Genomic DNA, 21,632 nt, shown 5'->3' on the forward strand with positions numbered 1-21,632 from the left:
TTCTTTTTCGCGCTGCATAATTATCACTTCGCATGAAGTGATAACAGAGTTCGCTTTTGGTTCGGTGATGTCGCTCTGTTCTGTAAATTCGTTGGCGTTTATTCATAAATTGACGGGGATCCCGAATTTATGAGGAAATTGAGTCGTTTGTGAATGTCGTTCTTATTGTTTTTATTAATAATTAGTTAAGCAACAAAAGACAATACATTTATGAATAATAGTTAAAAGTAATGAAAAACAACAATATCGCTATGTATAACTTGATAAAAATTTTATTAGTTATAATATTTTTTGGCTACGTAAATACGGCAATAGTGTAAGTACTATACATATAATTAATTAAATTAACTAAATATTTTTTTTTTAAACATTTTTCATATTGAAATTTACTTGAAGATATGATTTTTTAGATACTTTAATGCCTATTTTACAATTCATTTATCTTACATGATTCATTCTCACCAGTAACATGAGTATAATTTTTTTTATTTTTATCTTTAGAATTGAGTTATTCAATGATAACACTCTTCGTCAACCTGAAGTTCCGAGTGATATTAAAACTCCAAACCAAACTTATGAAGACGTCGCTCTTTATAAATTTTTAAATGTATGAACTAATTTATTTATTAATTTATTATTTCTAGAAGATAATATTATTTATATCGTATCTTTATAGGCTGAATATTATGGAAATATTGGAATCGGGAGACCAGCTCAACAATTTAAAGTTATTTTTGCCACAACATGGTCTGATTCATGGATACCCTCTCAACATTGTGGATTATTTGAAATTGCTTGCAGTAAATTATTTATTTTTATTTAATTTTTATAATCAAAATTTTATTTTAAATATTTTCAGTGATTCACAATCGATACGACGGTTCGAAATCTTCGACGTATAAAGAAAATGGAACTAGTTGTAATATTGAAAGTAAATCTGAAAGTTTGAGAGGCATAGTTTCAATTGATCATTTTCATGTATGTCATGTTTATTATATCAATTATTATAATAAAACACATATGACAATATTAAGTTAATATATTAAATATTTCAGCTTGCTCATTTAAAAGTTGCTAATCAATTATTTGTAGAGATGACTCATATGTCCACAATTCCATTTGTGATGACAAAAGCCGATGGAATTATTGGTCTTGGTTTTTCGACTTTAAGTCATTGTACTCAAAAACCATTTTTTTATAACATGCTTGCACAAAAAATTATTAAAAAACCAGTGTTTACATTATATTTGAATCGGTAGAAAAACTATAATTGCATTTTTTGAATGTCGTTTAAAAGGGTGGCCACAAACAGGGCATGTCGGAAATTATCAGGGAATTAAATGCATCCGGGAAATATCAGGGAATTTCAAATAGTATTCGGGAATTTCATTGTAACAGTTGAAAATTAAAAAAAATTTCAATAATACACTAGTCACAAAAATTAAAATTGAAAATTTTTAAGTAATTTTAAACAGGCTGTAACTCGAAGGAAAATGGTCGTGCAACAAAAACGAAACATCGGTCTATCGGTTGACCCTGCGGGCCAGCCCCAAAACTTTCCGCTGTTTTTGAGCTCCTTAAGCTAGAGATTTCAAGCTATAAAACGCTTTTTTTTAAAATCTCGATACGATTATTTTTCATGAAGTTACAGCCTTGCAAAATTCACTAAAAAATTTATAAAATTTTCCTGTTCCTTTTATTTTTTGCGTTAGTGTATAGTGAAAACTTTGAATATCTTAATGATACGAATAAAATTTTTGAATCAGGGAAAAATGTGAAATGTTTTACTGGAAAGACCGGGAAATATCAGAGAATTTTGAAATCATTTCTTTGTGGCCACCCTGTTTAATATTAGTTTTATTTAAAAGCAATTTTGCAATTTTTGTAGTGATGAAACTACTGATAGAGCAGGTAATTTAATTCTTGGAGAAGTTGATCGAGATCATGTTGATGGAAATTTAACATGGTTACCCGTTATCGCTAAAAAATACTGGATGTTTAGAATTGACCGGTATTTCATTCATTTTATTATTATTATTTTATTTTCATTGCAATAAATAATCTACTCAACTGCATTATTTTAGACTGGTAGTTAATAAAACTCATTCATTTTGTACAACGTCATGTAGAGCTGTGTTTGATACCAGTGTAAATACGATAACAGGACCACAGAACGACATTATGAAAATAAATAATTTATTAGGAGCAAAAGAAATTGTGAAAGCTTGGCCCTATAGATACATGGTAATAATTTAACTACAACTAGGGTAGGGGTACCATTATTGGCCAAGTTACGACCAGTTTTGGACACCTGAAAATTTTAAATATAATAATATATAAAAAACGTAATGACATAATTAATTTTTAAAATATGTGAAAAAAATACTTTTATCCCACCGTTTAAATGGTAATTTTATTTTACACTTTTTCATTAATTAAAATAAAGTATTAAATGTCCAAAAATGGAGCAGTGGCCAAAAATGGTACCTTTTCCCTATTAAAGATAAAATGATTTACCAAATTTTCTTTGCATAATTGGAATGACCCTTAAAATAAATGATGATTCAAAAAGAGGCATTTTCAAAAATCAATTAAAATTTTCGAATACCTGTAATGACTCGATAAATTTTAACTTTATGCATTGAATGATGAATTTTATTTAATAAGTTAAAGATGTATCTGTGAAAACAGTTTATTTGAAAATTACATTTTATTCTTTTGAATTAATTTTTATCAAAGTAAAATAATTTTATAAAGATTACTCAATAATCCCAAACGGTACAATAAAAATTGTTGACTTTTGTTGAATTTAAGTCAACAATCTTAAGGGGGCTACTAGTGACCGCCTGAAAAAAATATGATTTTTAGGAATTTTTCTAAAGAAAACTACTGCATGGAATGTTTTAATGTTTTATGGTTATATTTTTGGATATATAAAATTTTTGGACCAAAAAATTCAAAATTTAGCGAGTTATTCATCTCTTAACGCTCCAAACCCCCTCCTACTGCTGCAGTGATAGCGATTTTCACGGAGCATGAAATAAAAAAAACCAAAAAATTTATTAAACTAGAAGGTATTTCCCGTAACATGACCCTCGGGCTGAGAAAAAAATTAAAATTTAACAAAATGGCGGAGTTTTTAAGAAAAATTTAAAATTTTGCGCGAAAATTTGATAATTTTTGGCCTAACAAAATTACATTTTTGATTCGATCGGAAAACTGGAGGTTTGCGGTACGGAGAAACATATATATAAAAGAAGCTGTAATTCAAATCAAATCGATCGGATGATTTTTTTTCGAGTTATAACTGCAGCAATTTTGAAAAATGTATTTCCGAAAACCGGCTGCTTTTCAGATGGCTGTAACTCAAAAAAACTGTTCGAAGATGCGTTAGAAATTTTAGTATGTTATTTTTGAAAGTATAGACTTTAGAAATATGCAAAAAAAAATGATTTTTTCAAAATTTCACACTAGTGGTCCTCCTTAAATTTAACAAAAAGTCCGCAATTTTTGAGTACCGCTTGGAATACTCAGTAATTTATTCATGTATTTTAACATTGTTGTATATTATTTAAGGTTGATTGTCGAACATTTGCAAAATTACCACGCGTTTCATTTGTTCTTGGTGGAACTGAATTTGAAATCGACTCAAAGTATTATATTCAGCACGTACGTTGATAATTTATTATTTAACTCACAAAAAAAATAATACTGTACTTATTTTTACTTTTGTTCTTTAACTTTCAGTTGGTTTACTATGGGATGCAAATATGTTTATCACCATTTATACCAAATACTGAGGATTTAGATTTTTGGTCAATCGGCGGAGCATTTTTAATGCAATTTTACACTGAATTTCATTTGAATGGAACGATTGCTTTGGGCAAAACAAAATTTTAAATTAAAAAAGAAAAAACTCAATTTTATATTTTTAAATTAATGAATAATTTTTGTATACAAACAAATAATTTTTTTTATAATTAATAAAAATATATTTACTCATAAAATGTCTAAATAATAATTACTTTTAGTAATTTTTATTTATATTCAATGCATTGTAATGTAAATTATATTTTACAAGGATAAGAAAAGGCGATAAGGCATTTGAAAAGTATGATGTGGTTGGCTATTGACTGAGTCATATGATCAGACAGTGATTCAACGAAAAACGTAAATAAATCTTTGACCATTTTACTTCACAACGGTACTTGCGCTTCAGTCGCTATTAACATCCACGACCAAACGTTCTTTCCTTTCTTGAACATTTTATTACGTTTTACTGAATAATAAAAACTATCTTACATTGTAATAATTTTATATTATTTATCAATCATTAAAATAAATAATTTATTTCGATCGCATAAATAATTTTAAGTAATAATTTATTCTTTTTTTTTTTTTTTAAAGATGTGGCGTTTTTTGCCATGGCTTGCCGTTATTTTAACGTTTACTAATGCGACACTAGTGAGGTAATCTTATTTTTATTAATTATATTTTTTTAATTTCATAATACTGTTAATTCAATATTAATTGCATGAGTGTAAATGTAGCAAACATAAGACAATTTTTAAATTACATATAAAAAAATTATACAATTAAATTAATAAAATTAAAAAAACGCATCTACTGACTTTAGAATTTTCTAAAAGTCCATTTTATAATTTTTTTTGTTAAAAAAATTTTAATTTATTATTTTCAAATTTTAGAAACTGTCAAATGTTCGTCAACTTTACCGTTATATTAATTGTATAAATTTGTAAATTTTAGCTGTATTAAAATAATATTACAACTGTATTATTTATATATATATATTTATAATTTTTATTGACAATGATAATTAAATGATGCGCATGAAATGAAATCGAAAATATAGTATCGCACTATTATAAGTTGACCTTTGTGTTAATTAAAGAGGGTCATTATTCACTTATCACTTATAATTTTCCATTTATTTAAATTAATCAATTAAATAAATAAGTAATAGCACTGTTTCTTTGTAAAAAGAACAGCAATAATTATTTTGAAATGTTCAGAATTTATTGTAATGCTCATAAATTACTTATAAGGATACAGGTCTATGTTGACATTAAATACTTACAATTAAATTAATCGATTTTTGAATAAACGGACTCTTGTTCAATTTCATTATAAAACATTTATTTAAATTTAATTTTTGCTGTAAAATATCCCGAGTCAAAAAATAAATTCGGATTTAAGTCTCAAAGTTCTCAATGAGGTTTTTGAGGATCAATTTAGAATTTTAAGATTGACAATAGTATTGAAAGTTATCCTAGTTTAGTCCTCAAAGTAGTAGTTATGACTAATTATTTCACCACTTTGAGGACTAAACTGGAATAACATAATCTGGATTAGAACCTCAAAATACTCAAAACATACAGGAATAATTTTATCCACATTTGAACCTCAAAAGTCTCATTCGACGTATTCTCTTCCCTCCCTTTTCTATCTAAAATTTTTCAAAGTCCAAAATATAACTTTCCATTCGTTGAGGATTTTGAGGTCTTAGTTATAATTTGAAATCGATAAATTATTCGCATTTAGACCTCATAGATCTCATTGAGGATTTTGAGCACTAAAGTAGAGTTACTTTCTGGGCGGCAAATAAAACATCAAAGGAATTGAGGCTTTTGAGGATTAAACTCGAATTTGTTTTTTGGCTCGGGATGTATTTATAGTGACTCTAAATATCATCACTTATTATTTGTTATTTACATTAATAATTTATTTATTATATAGAATCCCGGTGCATAAAATTCAAAGTGTACGACATACTTTAAAGGAAGTTGGAACAGATGTTAATCAAATACGTATAAGATACAGCAATCAATTTTACGATGGAAATCCAGAGCCATTATCAAATTATATGGATGCTCAATATTATGGAGAAATAACAATCGGTAAACCACCACAGAAATTCAATGTTGTGTTCGATACTGGATCATCAAACCTTTGGATTCCATCGAAGAAGTGTCATTACACAAACATTGCTTGTTGTAAGAAAAAAATAGTTCATTACTTTGTCGATAAAATATTTTTTTTACTTTTTTTTATTATTTATTAAAATGTTTATTTTTTTAGTGTTACATAACAAATATGATAGCAGAAAATCACAAACTTACAAAGTAAATGGCACCGAGTTTGCCATCAGATATGGATCTGGCAGCCTTTCTGGATTTTTATCAACGGATGTTGTTACCGTAAGAATATTTGTTTTCTATTCTATTCCACTGTATTGTATTGTTACACTGTAAAAAAATTTCGGAGTGGATGACTTTATTTATTTGATTCCCTCGGAGTGAATTTCTCGGAGGGAGTTTCGGAAAATATTAATTTTCAAAAAAATTACTAATACATAGTTACAAACTGAAAAATCCAATTTTACGAAAAATTACCAGGTGGGTGGCGTTTAGGGTGTCAATCGACCCCAGGTGCACCCGTTGCTGAGCTTTCTCTAATTTTGAGGTATTTTGTAGGGTCCGATAATTGAAACAAAACGTTTTAATTATAAGAACGTACGTCCTAGCTAGGATGTTCATCGGCTGACTAGTTGCTCTGGATTTTCACCCAGAGTACAATGAAATATAAAAATTAATTATTGCAGTGTCGTATCTCAGGTTGCTCTGGTGAACACCATCGTGGCCCGAGTCTCATGCATCGTCATGAGTTTAGACTCTTCACGAGCCACGGCGATTCTCTTATTGCAAGAGATTTCCGTTACATTGTTGGCGGTGAAAATAAATAATCTCACCAACAAAGTAACGATTTATTAATTTACTTATAATTCTAAGAAGTGTCGAACCATTTATTCGCCCACTATGTCGAATAAATAATTCGAGACTTAAAAAAAAAATTTCTAAAATTTTTATTTAAATGTAATTAAAGCCATAACGTAACAATAGTGACCTTAGGTCTTTGATATTGTGACTGATAATAAAACTTTCATAAATATTATTCCATTGAGTCACAAACTGTCGTATGATTTACATCAATCATATCACGAGATAACATTTCATATTGTACCGAAATATAAAATATTCCCACAAAAACTATGTCACTATAGTTATTCAATATATAGTTTAATTATTAATATTTCAATCAATTATTTATTGAAATAATTAAGTTTCTAATTAATAGCTGTTTCTATTAAAATGAATTTATTCAAGTATTGAATCTCCGGACTGGAGTGAATGCGGATTGAAATAAAATCCGCGTCACTTCGAAATCACTCCGCCCATTAAAAAATCCCTACTCACTCCGCATGCAAAGTGAATTTTTTTTAAAACTCTGGAACTCCGAGTGACGGAGTGAATTTAGATTGAAATAAAATCTGTATTCACTCCCGATTTTTACAGTGTAATGTTATTAGTAATCAAATATAATTTATAATAGTTGGCTGGAATGGATATAAAAGATCAAACATTTGCTGAAGCAATGAGTGAACCAGGACTCGCATTCGTTGCTGCTAAATTCGATGGTATATTAGGTATGGCTTATGACCGAATTGCTGTTGATGGTGTTAAGCCTCCTTTCTACAGTATGTATGACCAAGGATTAATATCGAAAAAAATCTTTAGTTTTTATTTGAACAGGTAATAAATTAAAAAAAAAAAAAAAAAAACATTACTTTAATCATTAGTTTAAAAAAAAGCTTCAATCAATTTAACAATTTTTTTGTTTTAGAGATCCACAAGCTCAAGTTGGAGGTGAAATGATTCTTGGTGGCTCTGATCCTGATCACTATGATGGTGATTTTACATATGTATCCGTTGATCGTCAAGCTTACTGGCAATTTAAAATGGACAGGTATGTTTATTACTAAATAATTCTTTATTATTTAAATATTATAAGTACAAATCAAATTTAAGATCTTGAGTACTTACATTAAATAAGTAGCAAATGCTAAATTATAAAAAAAAAGCAACGTTTCGTTGACTGTTTATCAAATTTCTTGGGCAAACTAAAATAAAATATGAAAATGCAAATACAATATTAAGCAATTATTATCTCATATACTCATTATCTAAATACAATGAATAAAGTCAATCGTTATATTCATATTAGAGTGCGTTATTTCGGAGCAACATTTTTTTCTTTTAAGTGCACGTGGAAAAAATCATAGATCAACAGAAAAAAAAAATTTCGCGCAAGAAACAAAATTCTATGTCGATTACAGACCTAGCTCATTGAAAAATTCGATTTCCCATTTAAATAACACGGGAAAATTTGTTTTTTTTTTTAACTTTGAGTGTTTTTAACTCGTTAACAAATCAATAGATCGAATAGACTAACACATATTTTCGTAGGAAATTGAACGCTCAACAAAAAAGGTCTATTATCATTTTTTGATAAATTCATCTGTTCAAAAGTTATTAGAGCTCATCTACGTAAAGTTGGAGATCTTTTTACTTTTCCGGCGAAACTATCAGACTCATCACAAAATGTTATAGGGTCTTTTTTGTTGACAATTTTATTCTATGAGTGTGAATTTAGCAGACATCAGACAATTGTAAAATAATTAATATATAGAGTAAATAATTAATAAAATTAAATTTTAAAAAAATACGCATTTAGAAAATTTTGAAATTAATAAGTGCATTTTTTTACAATTCATTTTTGTTCTCTACAAATTATTATCAGTACAGTTTTTTCAAATTCCGTATTGTTTTTTAGTTATTTTCATTTTAATTTCAAGCTCTTAAAAAAGTAGTGTTCTAATCGATTTCAAGAGCTCGACATTGAAATGAACATAGAACTTTTTTTTTGCGCGAAATTTTTTTTTTGTGTTCAACTATGATTTTTTCTACATGCACTTAAAAAAAAAACGTTGCTCCGAAATGACGCACCCTAATATATATTTATGTAAAGATTTTATACTGTATGTAAACAAAATTATAGAATAAAAGTTGGGGATCAAGTAGTTTGTGAAAATGGTTGTGAAGCTATTGCGGACACTGGTACTTCCTTAATCGCAGGTCCAGTTAAAGAAATTGAAGCAATTAATAAAGCACTTGGTACTCTTCCACTTCCCGGAGGTGAAGCTGTGGTAAGTGGATAAATAAACTTATATAATAATAAGTAATTCGAATCACTATTAATTAATTTCTTTTCTTAAATAGATTAATTGCAGTATGATTCCCTCGTTACCTAAAATTGATTTTGTTTTTGGCGGTCGAGCATTTTCATTAACTGGTGATGATTACACACTCAAGGTATTATTTTTATTTTTTAATAATTTACACTATTACACTCTTTCTGTTTGAGACAAGCCTTAATTTGACCCAAAACAATTTTGAACACTTGCCATAACGGAACGGTTGAGTTTTTTAAGCTGCAAACAAAAAAAAAAAAATCGGTCTGTCAGTTGACCCTGCGGGCCAGCCCCAGAACTTCCCGCTGTTTTCGAGCTCAACGAGCTCGAAAACATTATTGTGAATACATTTTCGAGCTCGCAAATACTTTTGTATGCCATTGTTTTGTAAAAAAACCATTTATTAGCATTTCTTTCTTCCGCGATATCTCGCGAACGAATTAACCGATTTTGATGGTTGAGGCGGCAATCGACGTGTTTTATCAAGTTCTAAAGCTGATCAAATTTTGAAATCGATTTATCGAGTTGTTTTTGAGAAATTTCGAAAAAACAAAAAAAAAATTTTTTTTTGAATTCTTTCGTCAACGGTTTCTCTTGAACGAATGAACCGATTTTGATGGTTGAGGTGGCATTCGACGCGGCTTATAGAGTTTTAGAGTTGATTAGATTTTGGAATAAATCCATCGAGCAAATTAAAAGTTATCCAAATAAAACATTTTCGAAAAAATTTTATTTTTGAAATATCTCTGAACGCACCCTACCGATTAAGTTCAAATTTCTACGGCTTCAAGACATTAACAAGCCGCGTCGAATGACACCTCAACGATCAAAATCGGTTCATCCGTTCAAGAGTTATGAATATTTACATACATACACTCGGACATCATCGTGAAATTAGTCAGGATAGCTTCCTAGGACCTCGAAACGTCGACATCTGATGGAAATTCGATTTTCGTAAATCGGACCGAAACCAATAACTTCCCGAATTTTTGAAAATTTACAATTTTCTTAGCGGGAAGTTAAAAAAAAAAAATTGATATATTTTTTGAAGACATTTAATATGATAATTAAAATAAATAAAAATTTAATGATTGATGTATTTATTCAATATCAAGTAAATATTCTCTAGGTAATGTATAAGAAGTAAAAACATAATCTTACTACTGACCATTTCTATGGATATTTATTTGAACAGAAGAAAACGTATTTTTTTTTACAAAAAGTTTATAAAAAAAAAAAAAAATATAAAAAAAAATTGCACCTATAGCTTTTTTAATTTTCTACGTGTGCATATTTTTAGTTTTTCTTTGTAATTAAATTGTTGACGGAAAATCGGAAAATTTATGATTGTCTACGAACTTCAGGATCATAAAGTTTGAAAGTATTTTTATTATTCATTACATTGAGCGTAATCAAGGCAAGAAATTTAAAATGAAAAGTTTACCTTTATCATCTAAACCCACAGTGTAATTTAACTAATAACTATGGCTTATTCATTATCTTATTTTAGGTAACTTCATTTGGTAAAACTATCTGTCTCAGTGGATTCATGGGTATTGATATTCCTCCGCCAAACGGACCACTGTGGATTCTTGGTGACGTTTTTATTGGACGTTTTTACACTGAGTTTGACATGGAGAATAATCGTGTAGGGTTTGCCATTGCTAAATAAAATATCAAAGTTTCTATATTCTGAAAATACTATTAAAAAAAAATTTTCAAAACCATGGGTGTATTTTTAAAAATCAATTTAATTTAATATACCAAATAAGATTAATTAAACTTTTCATTTTTATTTACCCTTCGTTACTTTTATATTAATAAACTTTCATTTATATATTTATTATGATCATAATAATAGCAATTGATTCATGTACGTTCAGTTATGAATTTTTAATAAAAATTGATCCAGTCAACATGTTTTATTCATTTGCTTTGTTAAGTGTGAAAAAAAAAGTAGGAATAAGGTAAAGGTACCGTTCTTGGTAACTTGATGGTCAGCTTTGGACACTTGAAAAATTTTGATAAAATAATTTGTAAAAGACGCAATGGCATATAATTAATTTTTAAAATGTGTCCACAAATTATTTTACGATTTACAAGTATTTGGTAAATTATTGTTAACTATTTTACTCTTTAAGACTTGACACAAGTGACGACAAAAAGTAAATTACAAATAGTGGTAAAATAAGTCACCTAAACAACTTTTTAATTGCCATAAGACAAGAAAAACAACACAAATTTCCTTTGTCTTCGGAACCAACATTTGCATGTCTTATTCATACACAAAAAAGTGACTATGAGACAAAAAAAATTTTATATTATCCTTTCAAAAGACATCTTAAAGTTGTCTCTGTGCTACTTGGGAGAAAATAATTACATAATTATTTTGAATTATTTCAAATTATAATTTTATGATATGATACAATATAAAGTAATTTAGATTTTCACATAATTTCAAATTAGATTTCTTATAATCAGGGCTGTTCATTTCATATCAGTGCGTTTATACGTCTATGAGCAGTGTATGTGTATGTGTTTTCTCAGCAAATTGTATGAAAAGTGTCCAAAACTTTTGAATTGCCATCTTCAAAACATGGCGGTGCGCTTGCGTTGAACTTGTCGTCACAAGATCTAATAGACTTTAAAGTAACAATTAACCTGGTTAAACTAATAAACGTTTTTCTACATTTATTATTATAATTAATCAAAGAAACATTTTAAAATGAATACTTGAAATAGTTTTATTTTAAAATCATTTAAAGCTAATGCAAATTGGCGGAAGTCAATATTCACAGTGTACTTACTTTCGAAAATATTGTGACCAATAAAAAATTACGAATACAATCAAAATTATCAATAAAATTTGATGTTTTCATATGAATTTCTCAGTCATTTAATTTAAAAGTGTATCAGTATTAATTTATTTCGTCTTAAGAATTGTAGTATATATATATTTATAAAAACAACCCAAGCTTATATCTTTAATTCGAATAAGTGAATTTACCGGTAAAAATTTTTGAGCAAGATTAAAGTACAATTGATACTTTGCGCTTGAGGTGAGTAACTTTTATTATATTTTTTTTTTAAATTTGAATAACGAGTTTTATGAAGTAATATTTCACGCACAAAAATATTTTAGTTGCATTATTTATTTATTTTTTTTTCAGCCGAGCACATCTAACCTCTGATACATTTAATGTATAAACACTTGGTCACAACTAGACTATTTATGAAATATTACATTTAATTATTAAAATGATTGAACCAGTTACAGTTGAATTATTAGATGATAATAATGTAAAAAATATCCGTTCAGTATTTTACAAAAAACCAATTAAAAAAAATAATTATAATTTAGACGTTGATTATGATGATTCGCCTCAAGAAATTAGACGACAGGATTTATTAAAACGCCAGAAAGAGTAAGATTTTAAATATAAGTTTAATTATAAAAAAAAATTAATAACATAATCGATGTAAAATTAAGATATCAAATAAATTAGTATGTATTTATAAATAGAACTTTAATTAAAAATTTATAAAAATTTTAACTGATAATTAAACTCTCAATTAAAACTAATTGAACATCGTTTACTTAAAGTATTTAATTAGCTGAAAATAAAATAGACCTTACAGTTAATACGTGAGTTAATATTTCTTAATTATTATTTTAGAAGCAGAAACGCTATTGTAAATTCAGCTCGTGCAATACTAGAAGACGTTTTATTATCAGAAGATGAGCATGAAGAGTCAATGGTAATTGATAATAAAAGTAGATCAAAGAAAAATAAACTTTATATTAATACATTGATGTTGTCAGAATGGATGATTGATGTACCTGAAGATTTTATTGATAAATGGTTCATGTTACCTTGTCCAAAAGGACGACGTGCTTTGATTGTTGCTTGTAAAGTATGTATTATTTTAGGCTGTACATCTAAACCGGTTAAAAAAGTTAACCAGGTTAATTAGCTGGCTTGCTCATCAGCTTAGCTGGTTTAACGGGTTAACTCAAAATAAATTAGCTAATTAGCTAAGGGTTAAAACGGTTAATTGAATTTTTTATTAATTTGCCATTCAGTGTTAGAAGACAAGTCGAGATGATAAAATTTAAAGCTGAAGAAGCAATTGTAATATAATTTATTTATTTATTGAATTTATATGCCACAGCTTAAAGCCAGATGGCATAAATATAAAATTTATATACATTGTCACGTAAAGTACTATATAAAGTATAAACTGAATATATAATTAATATTAGTGGGATTTAACAAGCTGATAGATACTATCAATTTCTACATTTAAAAATAATTCAAATGCTTTGTTTTTAAAACTTTTTGAAAGAATAGGTGTTTATTACATCTGATTGCAGCTCCTGCCATAACTGAATTGCAGACACAACAAACGAATGCTCAAAGGTGGTAGTACTAAAATTTGGTATTTTAAAGGCAACATTGTTGCTTTTGGCTGCAAGTTTGTCAGACCGTCTGACCTCAGCATCCTCATCTTTAAACATATCTCGCAGAATTTTCGGTTTACCAGTCTCCAATATTTTAAACAGATAACATGCCAGAAGATAGTGTCTGTGTGATTTCATAGTAAGCCAATTTAACTTACGACGATAAGGAGTGATCCCTGGTGGAAATTTTTCGGACTTTTCTCTGAAAAACTCTGAAAAAGTCTTTAGAACTTTAGAACTGAGTTTTTCAGAGAAAATTCCAAAAATTTTCCACCGGGGATGTGATCGTCCTGCTTAATATTAAAGATGAATCAAACATGGTTAAATACATAAAACAATTTTAAAATGGAATAATTACAATTTATCAGATTGTTGAGTTAAAAGTAGAGTTTTGTTTATAACTTTTATTTTGATAGAAAAATATTAGTAGATTAGCATTTTCTGACAACAAACAGTTTTTTTAGCAGAAATAATATTACCCTGCTGTCGACAAACAGAGATATCACTGAAAGACTTACTGATTCGCTGGGTTAAAATTATAAACAAATCTATAATTTTAACTCAAAAATCTTATAAATTGTAATTATTTTATTTTAAAATCGTTTTATGTATCTGTATTACATTTGCGTCTTCAGCTTAAAATTTTATTATCTCTAAGTACTTGTCTCTTATTATTTGATGGTAAATTAATAAAAAATTAAATTAACCGTTTCGGCTCTTAGCTAAGCTAATTAAGTTAACCTGTTGAATCGGCTGAGCTAAAGAGCTAGCCAGCTAATTAACCTGGTTACCTTTTTCAACCGATTAAGCCGGTTTAGATGTACATCCCTACTATTATTACTTAATAATAATTTTTAAAATTATAATAACGTTTAAATTTTAATTGTAATTTAAAAATTACAGGGTAAAACTCAAGTATTTACAAGACGGGGTAATAAAATTATTGAATTTAATTCAGTTTTACCAGGAGGAAATTATGGAGAACATAATAGGAATTGTACTGTTTTAGATTGTATATGGGTTAGAAAAGAACAATCATATTATGTTCTTGATGTTTTAAGTTGGTCCAATCAAACATTTCTTGATTGTGATGTACGTTGCGATTTTTAGTAATTCATTTACCGATAAGTTATCTTATAATTATTTAATTGTTAATGTTTTTTAGGCTGAATTTCGTCATTTTTGGCTAAATTCTAAACTCGAAGAGACTGTAGAATTGAGTACACAAAGTGAATTAAATCAATATCCAATTTTATCATTACCAAATATTTTTTGTAATGGAAATTTAACAAATTTTTTACAAAATTTGTCACCTAGTCTTCCATTAGATGGATTTTTATTTTACCATCGAGAAGGATTTTATATGAATGGGCGCTCACCGCTTGTAACTTGGCTGAAACCATTTATGATGTCTGAAGTGTTGGGTATTTCGGTTCCATTGGAACTAGATACAAAACCAGATGGATATATTGATTTTAGGCAGTACATTCTTTTTAAAAATTGTAGGAAAAAAAATTCAGATGGCTTGAAAGAATTTCCGGTAAGATGATTATTATAACTGTTTGATTAAAAAATGTTATTAATTTTTTTTTCTTACAGATGGATGTGATGAATGTTAATGCTTGTGACGAAAATTGATGTAAATAAAAATATTTAAACTAATTTATTTAAATAATTTATAATTTTCAAAACTAATATTTTATAAAATGAAATCAAACTTTACACACATTTATTCACTTGCAAAAATTGTGTTACTTAGTTTTCAAAAGTTTTTACTTTAATCTTTACGTTAATTCAGAACTGGAATTTGTTACTGAATCCAAATTTGTGTATAATATTTGAAAAGCTTTTTCATTGAAATACAATAAAATTTTATGAAGATCATCTGTTGTCTTGGCATAAATCTGTAATAATATTCGAATTATTTTATTTACAAAAGATAAATTAAGGTGACCACTAGTGTAAAATTTCGAAAAATCAATTTTTTTTTTTTGCATACTTCGATAATCTATTCATTTAAAAATCACATACTAAAATTTCCAGTGCATATCTCGAAGAGTTACAGTCATCTGAAGAGCAGCCGCTTATCGGTTTTCGAAAATACATTTTTCAAAATTGCTGCAATTATGATTCGAAATAAAAGAGCCATCCGGCCTTACCCGGAATGGAGAGATAGATTTCTTATGTAAATACAATAAAGCTACAATAGTGTAATTAATACTTATTTTGTAAGCTTAAACATGAATTTCAAGGAAATGAGTTATGCCTTATCATTTGAAAGTTATTAAAACACTAAGCTGCAAAAATAAGTTTTTTTTATTTTTTGTGAAATTTTCGACATCATCAAATTGTTAGAAAAGATGTTTAAAAAAATGAAGTATTAAAGTGAAAATTAAAGCTAATCGTCCAAATTTTGAGATATTTTTTACATAATTGAGTTATCATTTTCGGTTCAAAAGTTATTTAAGGATAAAGCCAGAAAATTCATTTTTATGAAAATCAAAAAAAATTTCAAACACCCACAACTTCCAAACTAATCGACCGATTGGGCTCATCTTCGAACTTGATCAAGGTAATCGTCTAATAAATAAGTGTATAAAATTTCATTAAGATCCGTTAAGAATTGCGGGCGCTATCGTGATGACAAGGCGCGTTATATCGTATATATATACATACGATTACCTGACCGTTGATCCGAGGACAATTGATCCTTACGACGATTGATCGGTCGATAAAATGCATGTAACATGAAAAATTACGCCCTTTTTTCACTAATTTGTGTGTGAGTATATTTTTTATATTACACGCACACAAAATTAGTGAAAAAAGGGCGTAATTTTTCATGTTACACGCATTTTATCGACCGATCAATCGTCGTAAGGATCAATTGTCGCGGATTAATTGTCGCGGATCAATTGTCCTCGGATCATCGGTCGTGTCACCATACATACATACATATATAAACTTTTGAATGGATGGTATTTTTTGACTCTACTAGGTAAAATAAGATATGTGGTGACAAAATTCTTTGATAATTCGATCATGAGACCCATTGCGATAGTCCGATTTCTAAAGAAATCTACCTAAAAAAATCAACCGATTGATTTGATTCGAATTGCTGCTTTGATATGTTTCGACGAACCACAAATCTTCAGTTTTTTTATCGAATCAAAAGTATTAATTGGACAGGCAAAAAATCATTAGATTTTCGTGCGAAATTTGAAATTGTTTTTAAAAACTCCGCCATTTTGTTAAATTTCAATTTTTTTCTTAGCCCGAGGGTCATGTTACGGGAAATACCTTCTAGTTTAATACATTATTTGGTTTGTTTTATTTCATGGACTGTGAAGGTCGCTATCATTGCAGCGGGGGTGGGGGATTTTTTTTCTTTGGAGCGTTTAAAAACAATTCCCAAAAATTATCATTTTTTCAGGCGGTCACACTAGTGGTCCACTTGAACAAAAAAAAAACCACTTACTTTATTATCCATTATTTTAAAAGTTGGGAAAGTCATCCTAAATAATTTGGAAAGACCGAGTTGTAACCCAGCACCAACTAAAGTTTGTCTTAATAATACTTCATGAAATAGTTGAACTGGTTTTAATAAAACTTCTGAATCATTATCATTATCATCTGAAGAATCGCAAATTCTACAATTAAAGGTAAAATAGATTATAGTAATAATTTAATAAATTCCAAAATTAAATAATAATCTATATAAATCTTACGCATTCCATAAATCACTGAGAGTTGATACATCACACGTAAAGCCAATACTGTCTGTAATTAAAGTATTCAGAAGTTTATATTCTAGTTTAACTTGTCCTTTTGTAGGGTTGTTTTTATTATGTTGTAATATTGCAGGTAAAAGCCACTGCAAATCTTCTTCTGTTGCTAAGAGTGGAATAATTGTACAATCAAACATAACATTCAAAGTTTTATTAACTGCTCTTATCGCAGTTTTGTTGCCGCGACACAACAGAAGTGGTAGATTAGCTGATTTTTCATTCTCTGAATCATTAATAGTAGACCCCCAGGATGTTATGAGACCAGTATAAATGCAATTCGGTACTTCCTCAGTTAATTTTCTTGCGAAGAGTTCAATCTGAAATAGTAAAATAAAATATAATTTTTTTTCAGATTCGTATTTAAAAATTTAAAAAGTTTCTTCAGAAAAAATATAACGTAGATCGATGGTTGTTGTTTATTTTAAACTTTTACAACGTATCGTCTGAAAAATTATTACTTTTTTAAGCTCTCGACTTGACCCAACTCTTTATTAAAATAATTATTGCCAATAATATTTTTATATATGCATTCTTTCAACGTAATTTTACGGATGTAATTATTATTCACGGTACAAATTATTTTACAGGGTGGCCACAAAGAAATGATTTTAAAATTCCCTGATATTTTCCACTTTTCCAGTAAAAAATTTCACATTTTTCCCCGATTCTGAAATTTTACTCGTCTCATGGACGTTCAAAGTTTTTATTATATTTTAATTGTCAATAATTAAACTTGATGATTAAATCATATGAGAAACCAAAAAAAAGTCAATAAAATAAATTAATATTTTATTATAAGTTATTGTAAGTTGAAATTTTTATTCAGAAATTTTATGATTAAAATAAATTCAAAATACACTAGTCACAAAAATTAAGGGATATGAAATAAATTTCAAATTTTTAAGTGATTTTCTCCAGGTTGTAACTCGAAGGAAAATGGTCGTATAACAAAAACAAGCAATTTGTAGCTTCAAGTGTCTAGTTTTCTGGTCTGGCCTTTAAATTTTTTTTTTTTACGGTTCCAGAGTGACAAAAAATCCATAATAATTATTGAAAAAAATTTTTTGAAGCCCGAAGATCGTTTTTAAAACGAGCGAAAATTTGGAAAACTTTTTTTTCGATGGTTTTCTTAGGATTACTTCGGGACCATGCATAATAAAACATTTAAAGACCTAATCAGAAAACTAGACACTCGAAGCTACAGTTTGTCTTTTTTGTTTTCGTTGCACGACTATTTTCCTTCGAGTTACATCCTGTTAACAATCACTTAAAAATTTTCAATTTTTAAAATATTTCTTAATTTTTGTGACTAGTGTATTATTGAAAAATCTTTTACATTTTTAACTGTCGCAATTCAATTCCCGGATACTTTTCGAAATTCCCTGGCATTTCCATGATATTTCTCGGTTGCATTGAATTCCCTCATAATTCTCGATATCCCCGGTTTGTGGCCACCCTGCACTAGACAATAAACGATAATCATTGATTTCTTATATTCGATTTCCCTTATTAAGCAAAACATAATAATAAAAAAAAAAAAAAAAAAAAAAAAAAACATTAATTTCAGACTGTTGTCAAGTAAATGTGCAGAAATAGGACTCTTATTTCGACCTATTGAAAACTATTGTTTCTTCAGAAGTTTATTTTTCTTTGGATAATTTATTTGACTTGACTGATTAAATAATAAAAATAAATTATCAACTAATTTTGATTTTCATGTGAATTTTGTGGATTTTAAAATTGAAAAATGTTTCCTTAAAGTCTCAAACTGACACTGCAATTGATTTTTCATACTTTTAAAATTCTCGCAACTAACTCCAAATTAAGATATTTTACAATTTTATACTAATTTTTTATCGGCTTGAATCAAATAAATGATCAAAGTAAAAGAAAAATATAAAATTTGAATAAAAAGCGGGAAAAATTGTTGCCAGATTTCTGCATATTTGCCTGCTTTTGTTTAAAATCTCTGGTTTAATTTTGTAGAGTTAAAATCCTAAATTTTACTGCTTCCCACATGATTTAGTTAGAATTTTTAATCAGCCATTTAAATAATTTATGATACCATAAAAAAAATATTAATTTTAAGCAGAAAAAATAATAAAATACTTTTATTGCCGGCGGATCAGTTTCATTAGACTTTGTCGTATTATTCTCCTCAGCTGTAACTTTAGCTTCATATGCAACGTCATGATGAGGTAAAATTGATGCTATTTCCTCTCTCAATCTTTTAGCATATAATTTCAAAACTCGTTCATTATCCCACGTGAAATTAAATAATGTTGATACACTCCACATATACCAGGTCTTCTTGATAAGATCTATAAATAAATATTAGTCATTTATTTAGTAAAACAAAAAAAAAAAACTTTTTATGTTAACGAAATCTACCTTGCAAAACATTGGAGCGTTCATCATTTTCATCAGTGTCAATTGCAGCTAAAGGTATTAAATTAAATTGTTGTCTAATTTTTTGTCTCGCTGATGAATGAGGTGTATACATTATCTTTGATATTTCACTATAGCTTTCTCTGTACATAATAATAAATAAATAAATAAAATTCCTTTTTAAGCCATAACACCAGCAGTACAAGGAATTGTTTTTACAAATATTAACACAACTACTGAAAGTTATTTTTTAATTTAATCTCTTTACTAATAAATTAAATTTAACATTTTATATTTACAATGTATTAATTTAAGGAAAAAAAAATCAATCCATTTCTAATAAAATAATTGTTTAAAAAAATATTATTTGATTTGAGTAATTTTTTAAAATAAGAAACAACAACCGACAACATTGTATATAGATGCATATTTACAACCGGCAACAGAAAATGGCGCCAACAAGCGGGATTTTCAACGTACAATTTTTCCGCGGGAATTAAAAATTCAAATTTAAATAATAAATATAATATATAATTATTGCCATCCACAGAAATAAATAAACTTTACAAATTAGTCGTTGAAATTATATCGTGGAACCCGGATGTCAATATGGGGAATTTTAACATTATAAATAATAAATTTTATAATACGTGTCGTCAATTTTCTAAGTATCAATTACAATCTTTAAAATTCAAATAGTAATTTTTATTACATAGACAATAAAGTTTCAAACTTATCCTGTAATTATTTACGTTTTAATCCTAAATGAAAAAAATTGCTATTTAGAATGATAGCATTTACTGATCACTTTATCATTATATTACTTGTCATTCTTATTTCTCAGTTTCTGACCTTTCCATATTTTTTGTTTAATTATGAAATGGAAATTTTACGTTATAACGCAGATATACTTTAGTAATATGTATAATATCATTAGAAATGCTCTAAGAATTATTTATAAGTAATACGTGAAAATAAAAAATAGATAAATAAATAACGAAATAACCATTAAACAAAATATACAACTTGCTATACAATTTTATGTAAATTTACTACCCGAATTAGAATGCAAATTCACTTCAAAGTTGACTAGCAAAAATTTTTCGTCAATTTTCAGAAAAAGTTTTACATCAATTTATTGTTAATTTGACTTAAAAAATTGTTTATTTTTTTATCCTCAAATTGTAGACATATTCATGTATAAATTTGCTTATCTTCTGAAATGGTAAGAATGAACATTGCTGACTTTTTTTTCTCGTAAAAAGTTATCCCTGATAAGTTGGCGAGAAACTAGCAAACTAACAGCTGTTACCAGCCACCAAGTTGGCCGCAAAAGTTGGTATTTCCAAAGTTGATAGACACTTTCTGAGAAAGTTGGTGGCAAAAGTTGGAAATCCAATTAGTTGACGGTCACTTTTTGAGAAAGTTGGTGGCCAAAAGTTGGAAATCCATAAGTTGACGGAAAGTTGTCTTCAATTTTCCCAGAAACCTGCTTTCGAATTGCGGCTCTTCCCTGGCGTCAACAACTTTCTCAAAAAGTTGACGGTAACCTGTACCCAAAAGTTTCAAAAGCTACCCTAATAGCCACTTTGCATTGAAATTGACGGTAATTTGATGTTGAAATTACCTGAAATCTGCTGCCCGAATTTGCAGATAATTTCACAGTAAAAGTTGAAACTAAAAATGTGCGGTTAATTTTTCTTCAATTTTAAGGTAAACTTGTACGAGAAAAAACGGTCGGTAATGTTCTTTCTTACCATTTCAGAAGGTAAGCAAATTTATACATAAAATTGTCTACAATTTGAGCGTAAAAATATACTTAATAATTTTTTAAGTCAAATTAACGATAAATTGACATAAAATTTACCTGAAAATTAATGACAAC

At 27.9% G+C, this 21,632-nt stretch overlaps 4 protein-coding genes across 5 annotated transcripts; 3 read left to right on the forward strand and 1 right to left on the reverse strand.

Moving 5' to 3' along the window:
- Positions 1 to 66: 66 nt before the first annotated feature.
- On the forward strand, positions 67 to 4,029 carry LOC130664234 (lysosomal aspartic protease-like). Its single transcript, XM_057464089.1, has 9 exons — positions 67 to 316; positions 502 to 607; positions 677 to 800; positions 860 to 978; positions 1,056 to 1,255; positions 1,889 to 2,011; positions 2,085 to 2,244; positions 3,577 to 3,669; positions 3,748 to 4,029. Exons 1-9 carry the CDS (start codon positions 231 to 233, stop codon positions 3,898 to 3,900), a joined length of 1,164 nt encoding a protein of 387 aa, XP_057320072.1. The 5' UTR covers positions 67 to 230; the 3' UTR covers positions 3,901 to 4,029.
- A 134-nt stretch (positions 4,030 to 4,163) lies between these two features.
- On the forward strand, positions 4,164 to 11,025 carry LOC130664233 (lysosomal aspartic protease-like). Its single transcript, XM_057464088.1, has 9 exons — positions 4,164 to 4,305; positions 4,408 to 4,469; positions 5,758 to 6,014; positions 6,100 to 6,218; positions 7,411 to 7,610; positions 7,702 to 7,824; positions 8,917 to 9,064; positions 9,138 to 9,230; positions 10,620 to 11,025. Exons 2-9 carry the CDS (start codon positions 4,408 to 4,410, stop codon positions 10,779 to 10,781), a joined length of 1,164 nt encoding a protein of 387 aa, XP_057320071.1. The 5' UTR covers positions 4,164 to 4,305; the 3' UTR covers positions 10,782 to 11,025.
- On the reverse strand, positions 10,831 to 20,154 carry LOC130664235 (uncharacterized). Of its 2 annotated transcripts, XR_008989326.1 has the most exons (6): positions 19,751 to 20,154; positions 19,469 to 19,680; positions 17,300 to 17,676; positions 17,050 to 17,221; positions 11,917 to 15,475; positions 10,831 to 11,751 (listed from the first exon to the last, which is right to left on the reverse strand). XR_008989326.1 is itself a non-coding variant. In XM_057464091.1 (5 exons), exons 1-5 carry the CDS (start codon positions 19,896 to 19,898, stop codon positions 15,356 to 15,358), a joined length of 1,029 nt encoding a protein of 342 aa, XP_057320074.1. In that variant the 5' UTR covers positions 19,899 to 20,154; the 3' UTR covers positions 10,831 to 15,355. The 2 variants fall into 2 exon arrangements, 1 of the variants encoding a protein (XP_057320074.1); XM_057464091.1 differs by having other exon boundaries at positions 10,831 to 15,475.
- On the forward strand, positions 12,368 to 15,310 carry LOC130664236 (snurportin-1). The gene is made up of 5 exons (XM_057464092.1): positions 12,368 to 12,534; positions 12,787 to 13,024; positions 14,475 to 14,663; positions 14,737 to 15,111; positions 15,171 to 15,310. The coding sequence occupies exons 1-5, from the start codon at positions 12,368 to 12,370 to the stop codon at positions 15,207 to 15,209; spliced, it is 1,008 nt and encodes a 335-aa protein (XP_057320075.1). The 3' UTR covers positions 15,210 to 15,310.
- Positions 20,155 to 21,632: the final 1,478 nt, after the last annotated feature.

The sequence above is a fragment of the Microplitis mediator genome, chromosome 2 (assembly GCF_029852145.1).
Source record: "Microplitis mediator isolate UGA2020A chromosome 2, iyMicMedi2.1, whole genome shotgun sequence".
NCBI lineage: Eukaryota > Metazoa > Arthropoda > Insecta > Hymenoptera > Braconidae > Microplitis > Microplitis mediator.

Excerpts from the sequence above, each read along its gene's own strand:
- LOC130664235 (XM_057464091.1), bottom strand. The coding sequence starts at position 19,898 with ATGTACAGAGAAAGCTATAGTGAAATATCAAAGATAATGTATACACCT. Across the intron at positions 19,681-19,750 it reads ACGCTCCAATGTTTTGCAAG|ATCTTATCAAGAAGACCTGG; the intron begins GTAGATTTCGTT and ends ATTTATTTATAG. Across the intron at positions 15,476-17,049 it reads TTAAAATAATGGATAATAAA|ATTTATGCCAAGACAACAGA; the intron begins GTAAGTGGTTTT and ends ATATTATTACAG.
- LOC130664236 (XM_057464092.1), top strand. The coding sequence starts at position 12,368 with ATGATTGAACCAGTTACAGTTGAATTATTAGATGATAATAATGTAAAA. Across the intron at positions 13,025-14,474 it reads CTTTGATTGTTGCTTGTAAA|GGTAAAACTCAAGTATTTAC; the intron begins GTATGTATTATT and ends TAAAAATTACAG. Across the intron at positions 15,112-15,170 it reads ATGGCTTGAAAGAATTTCCG|ATGGATGTGATGAATGTTAA; the intron begins GTAAGATGATTA and ends TTTTTCTTACAG.
- LOC130664234 (XM_057464089.1), top strand. The coding sequence starts at position 231 with ATGAAAAACAACAATATCGCTATGTATAACTTGATAAAAATTTTATTA. Across the intron at positions 801-859 it reads ATTATTTGAAATTGCTTGCA|TGATTCACAATCGATACGAC; the intron begins GTAAATTATTTA and ends AAATATTTTCAG. Across the intron at positions 3,670-3,747 it reads CAAAGTATTATATTCAGCAC|TTGGTTTACTATGGGATGCA; the intron begins GTACGTTGATAA and ends TTTAACTTTCAG.
- LOC130664233 (XM_057464088.1), top strand. The coding sequence starts at position 4,408 with ATGTGGCGTTTTTTGCCATGGCTTGCCGTTATTTTAACGTTTACTAAT. Across the intron at positions 6,015-6,099 it reads TTACACAAACATTGCTTGTT|TGTTACATAACAAATATGAT; the intron begins GTAAGAAAAAAA and ends TTATTTTTTTAG. Across the intron at positions 6,219-7,410 it reads TATCAACGGATGTTGTTACC|TTGGCTGGAATGGATATAAA; the intron begins GTAAGAATATTT and ends AATTTATAATAG.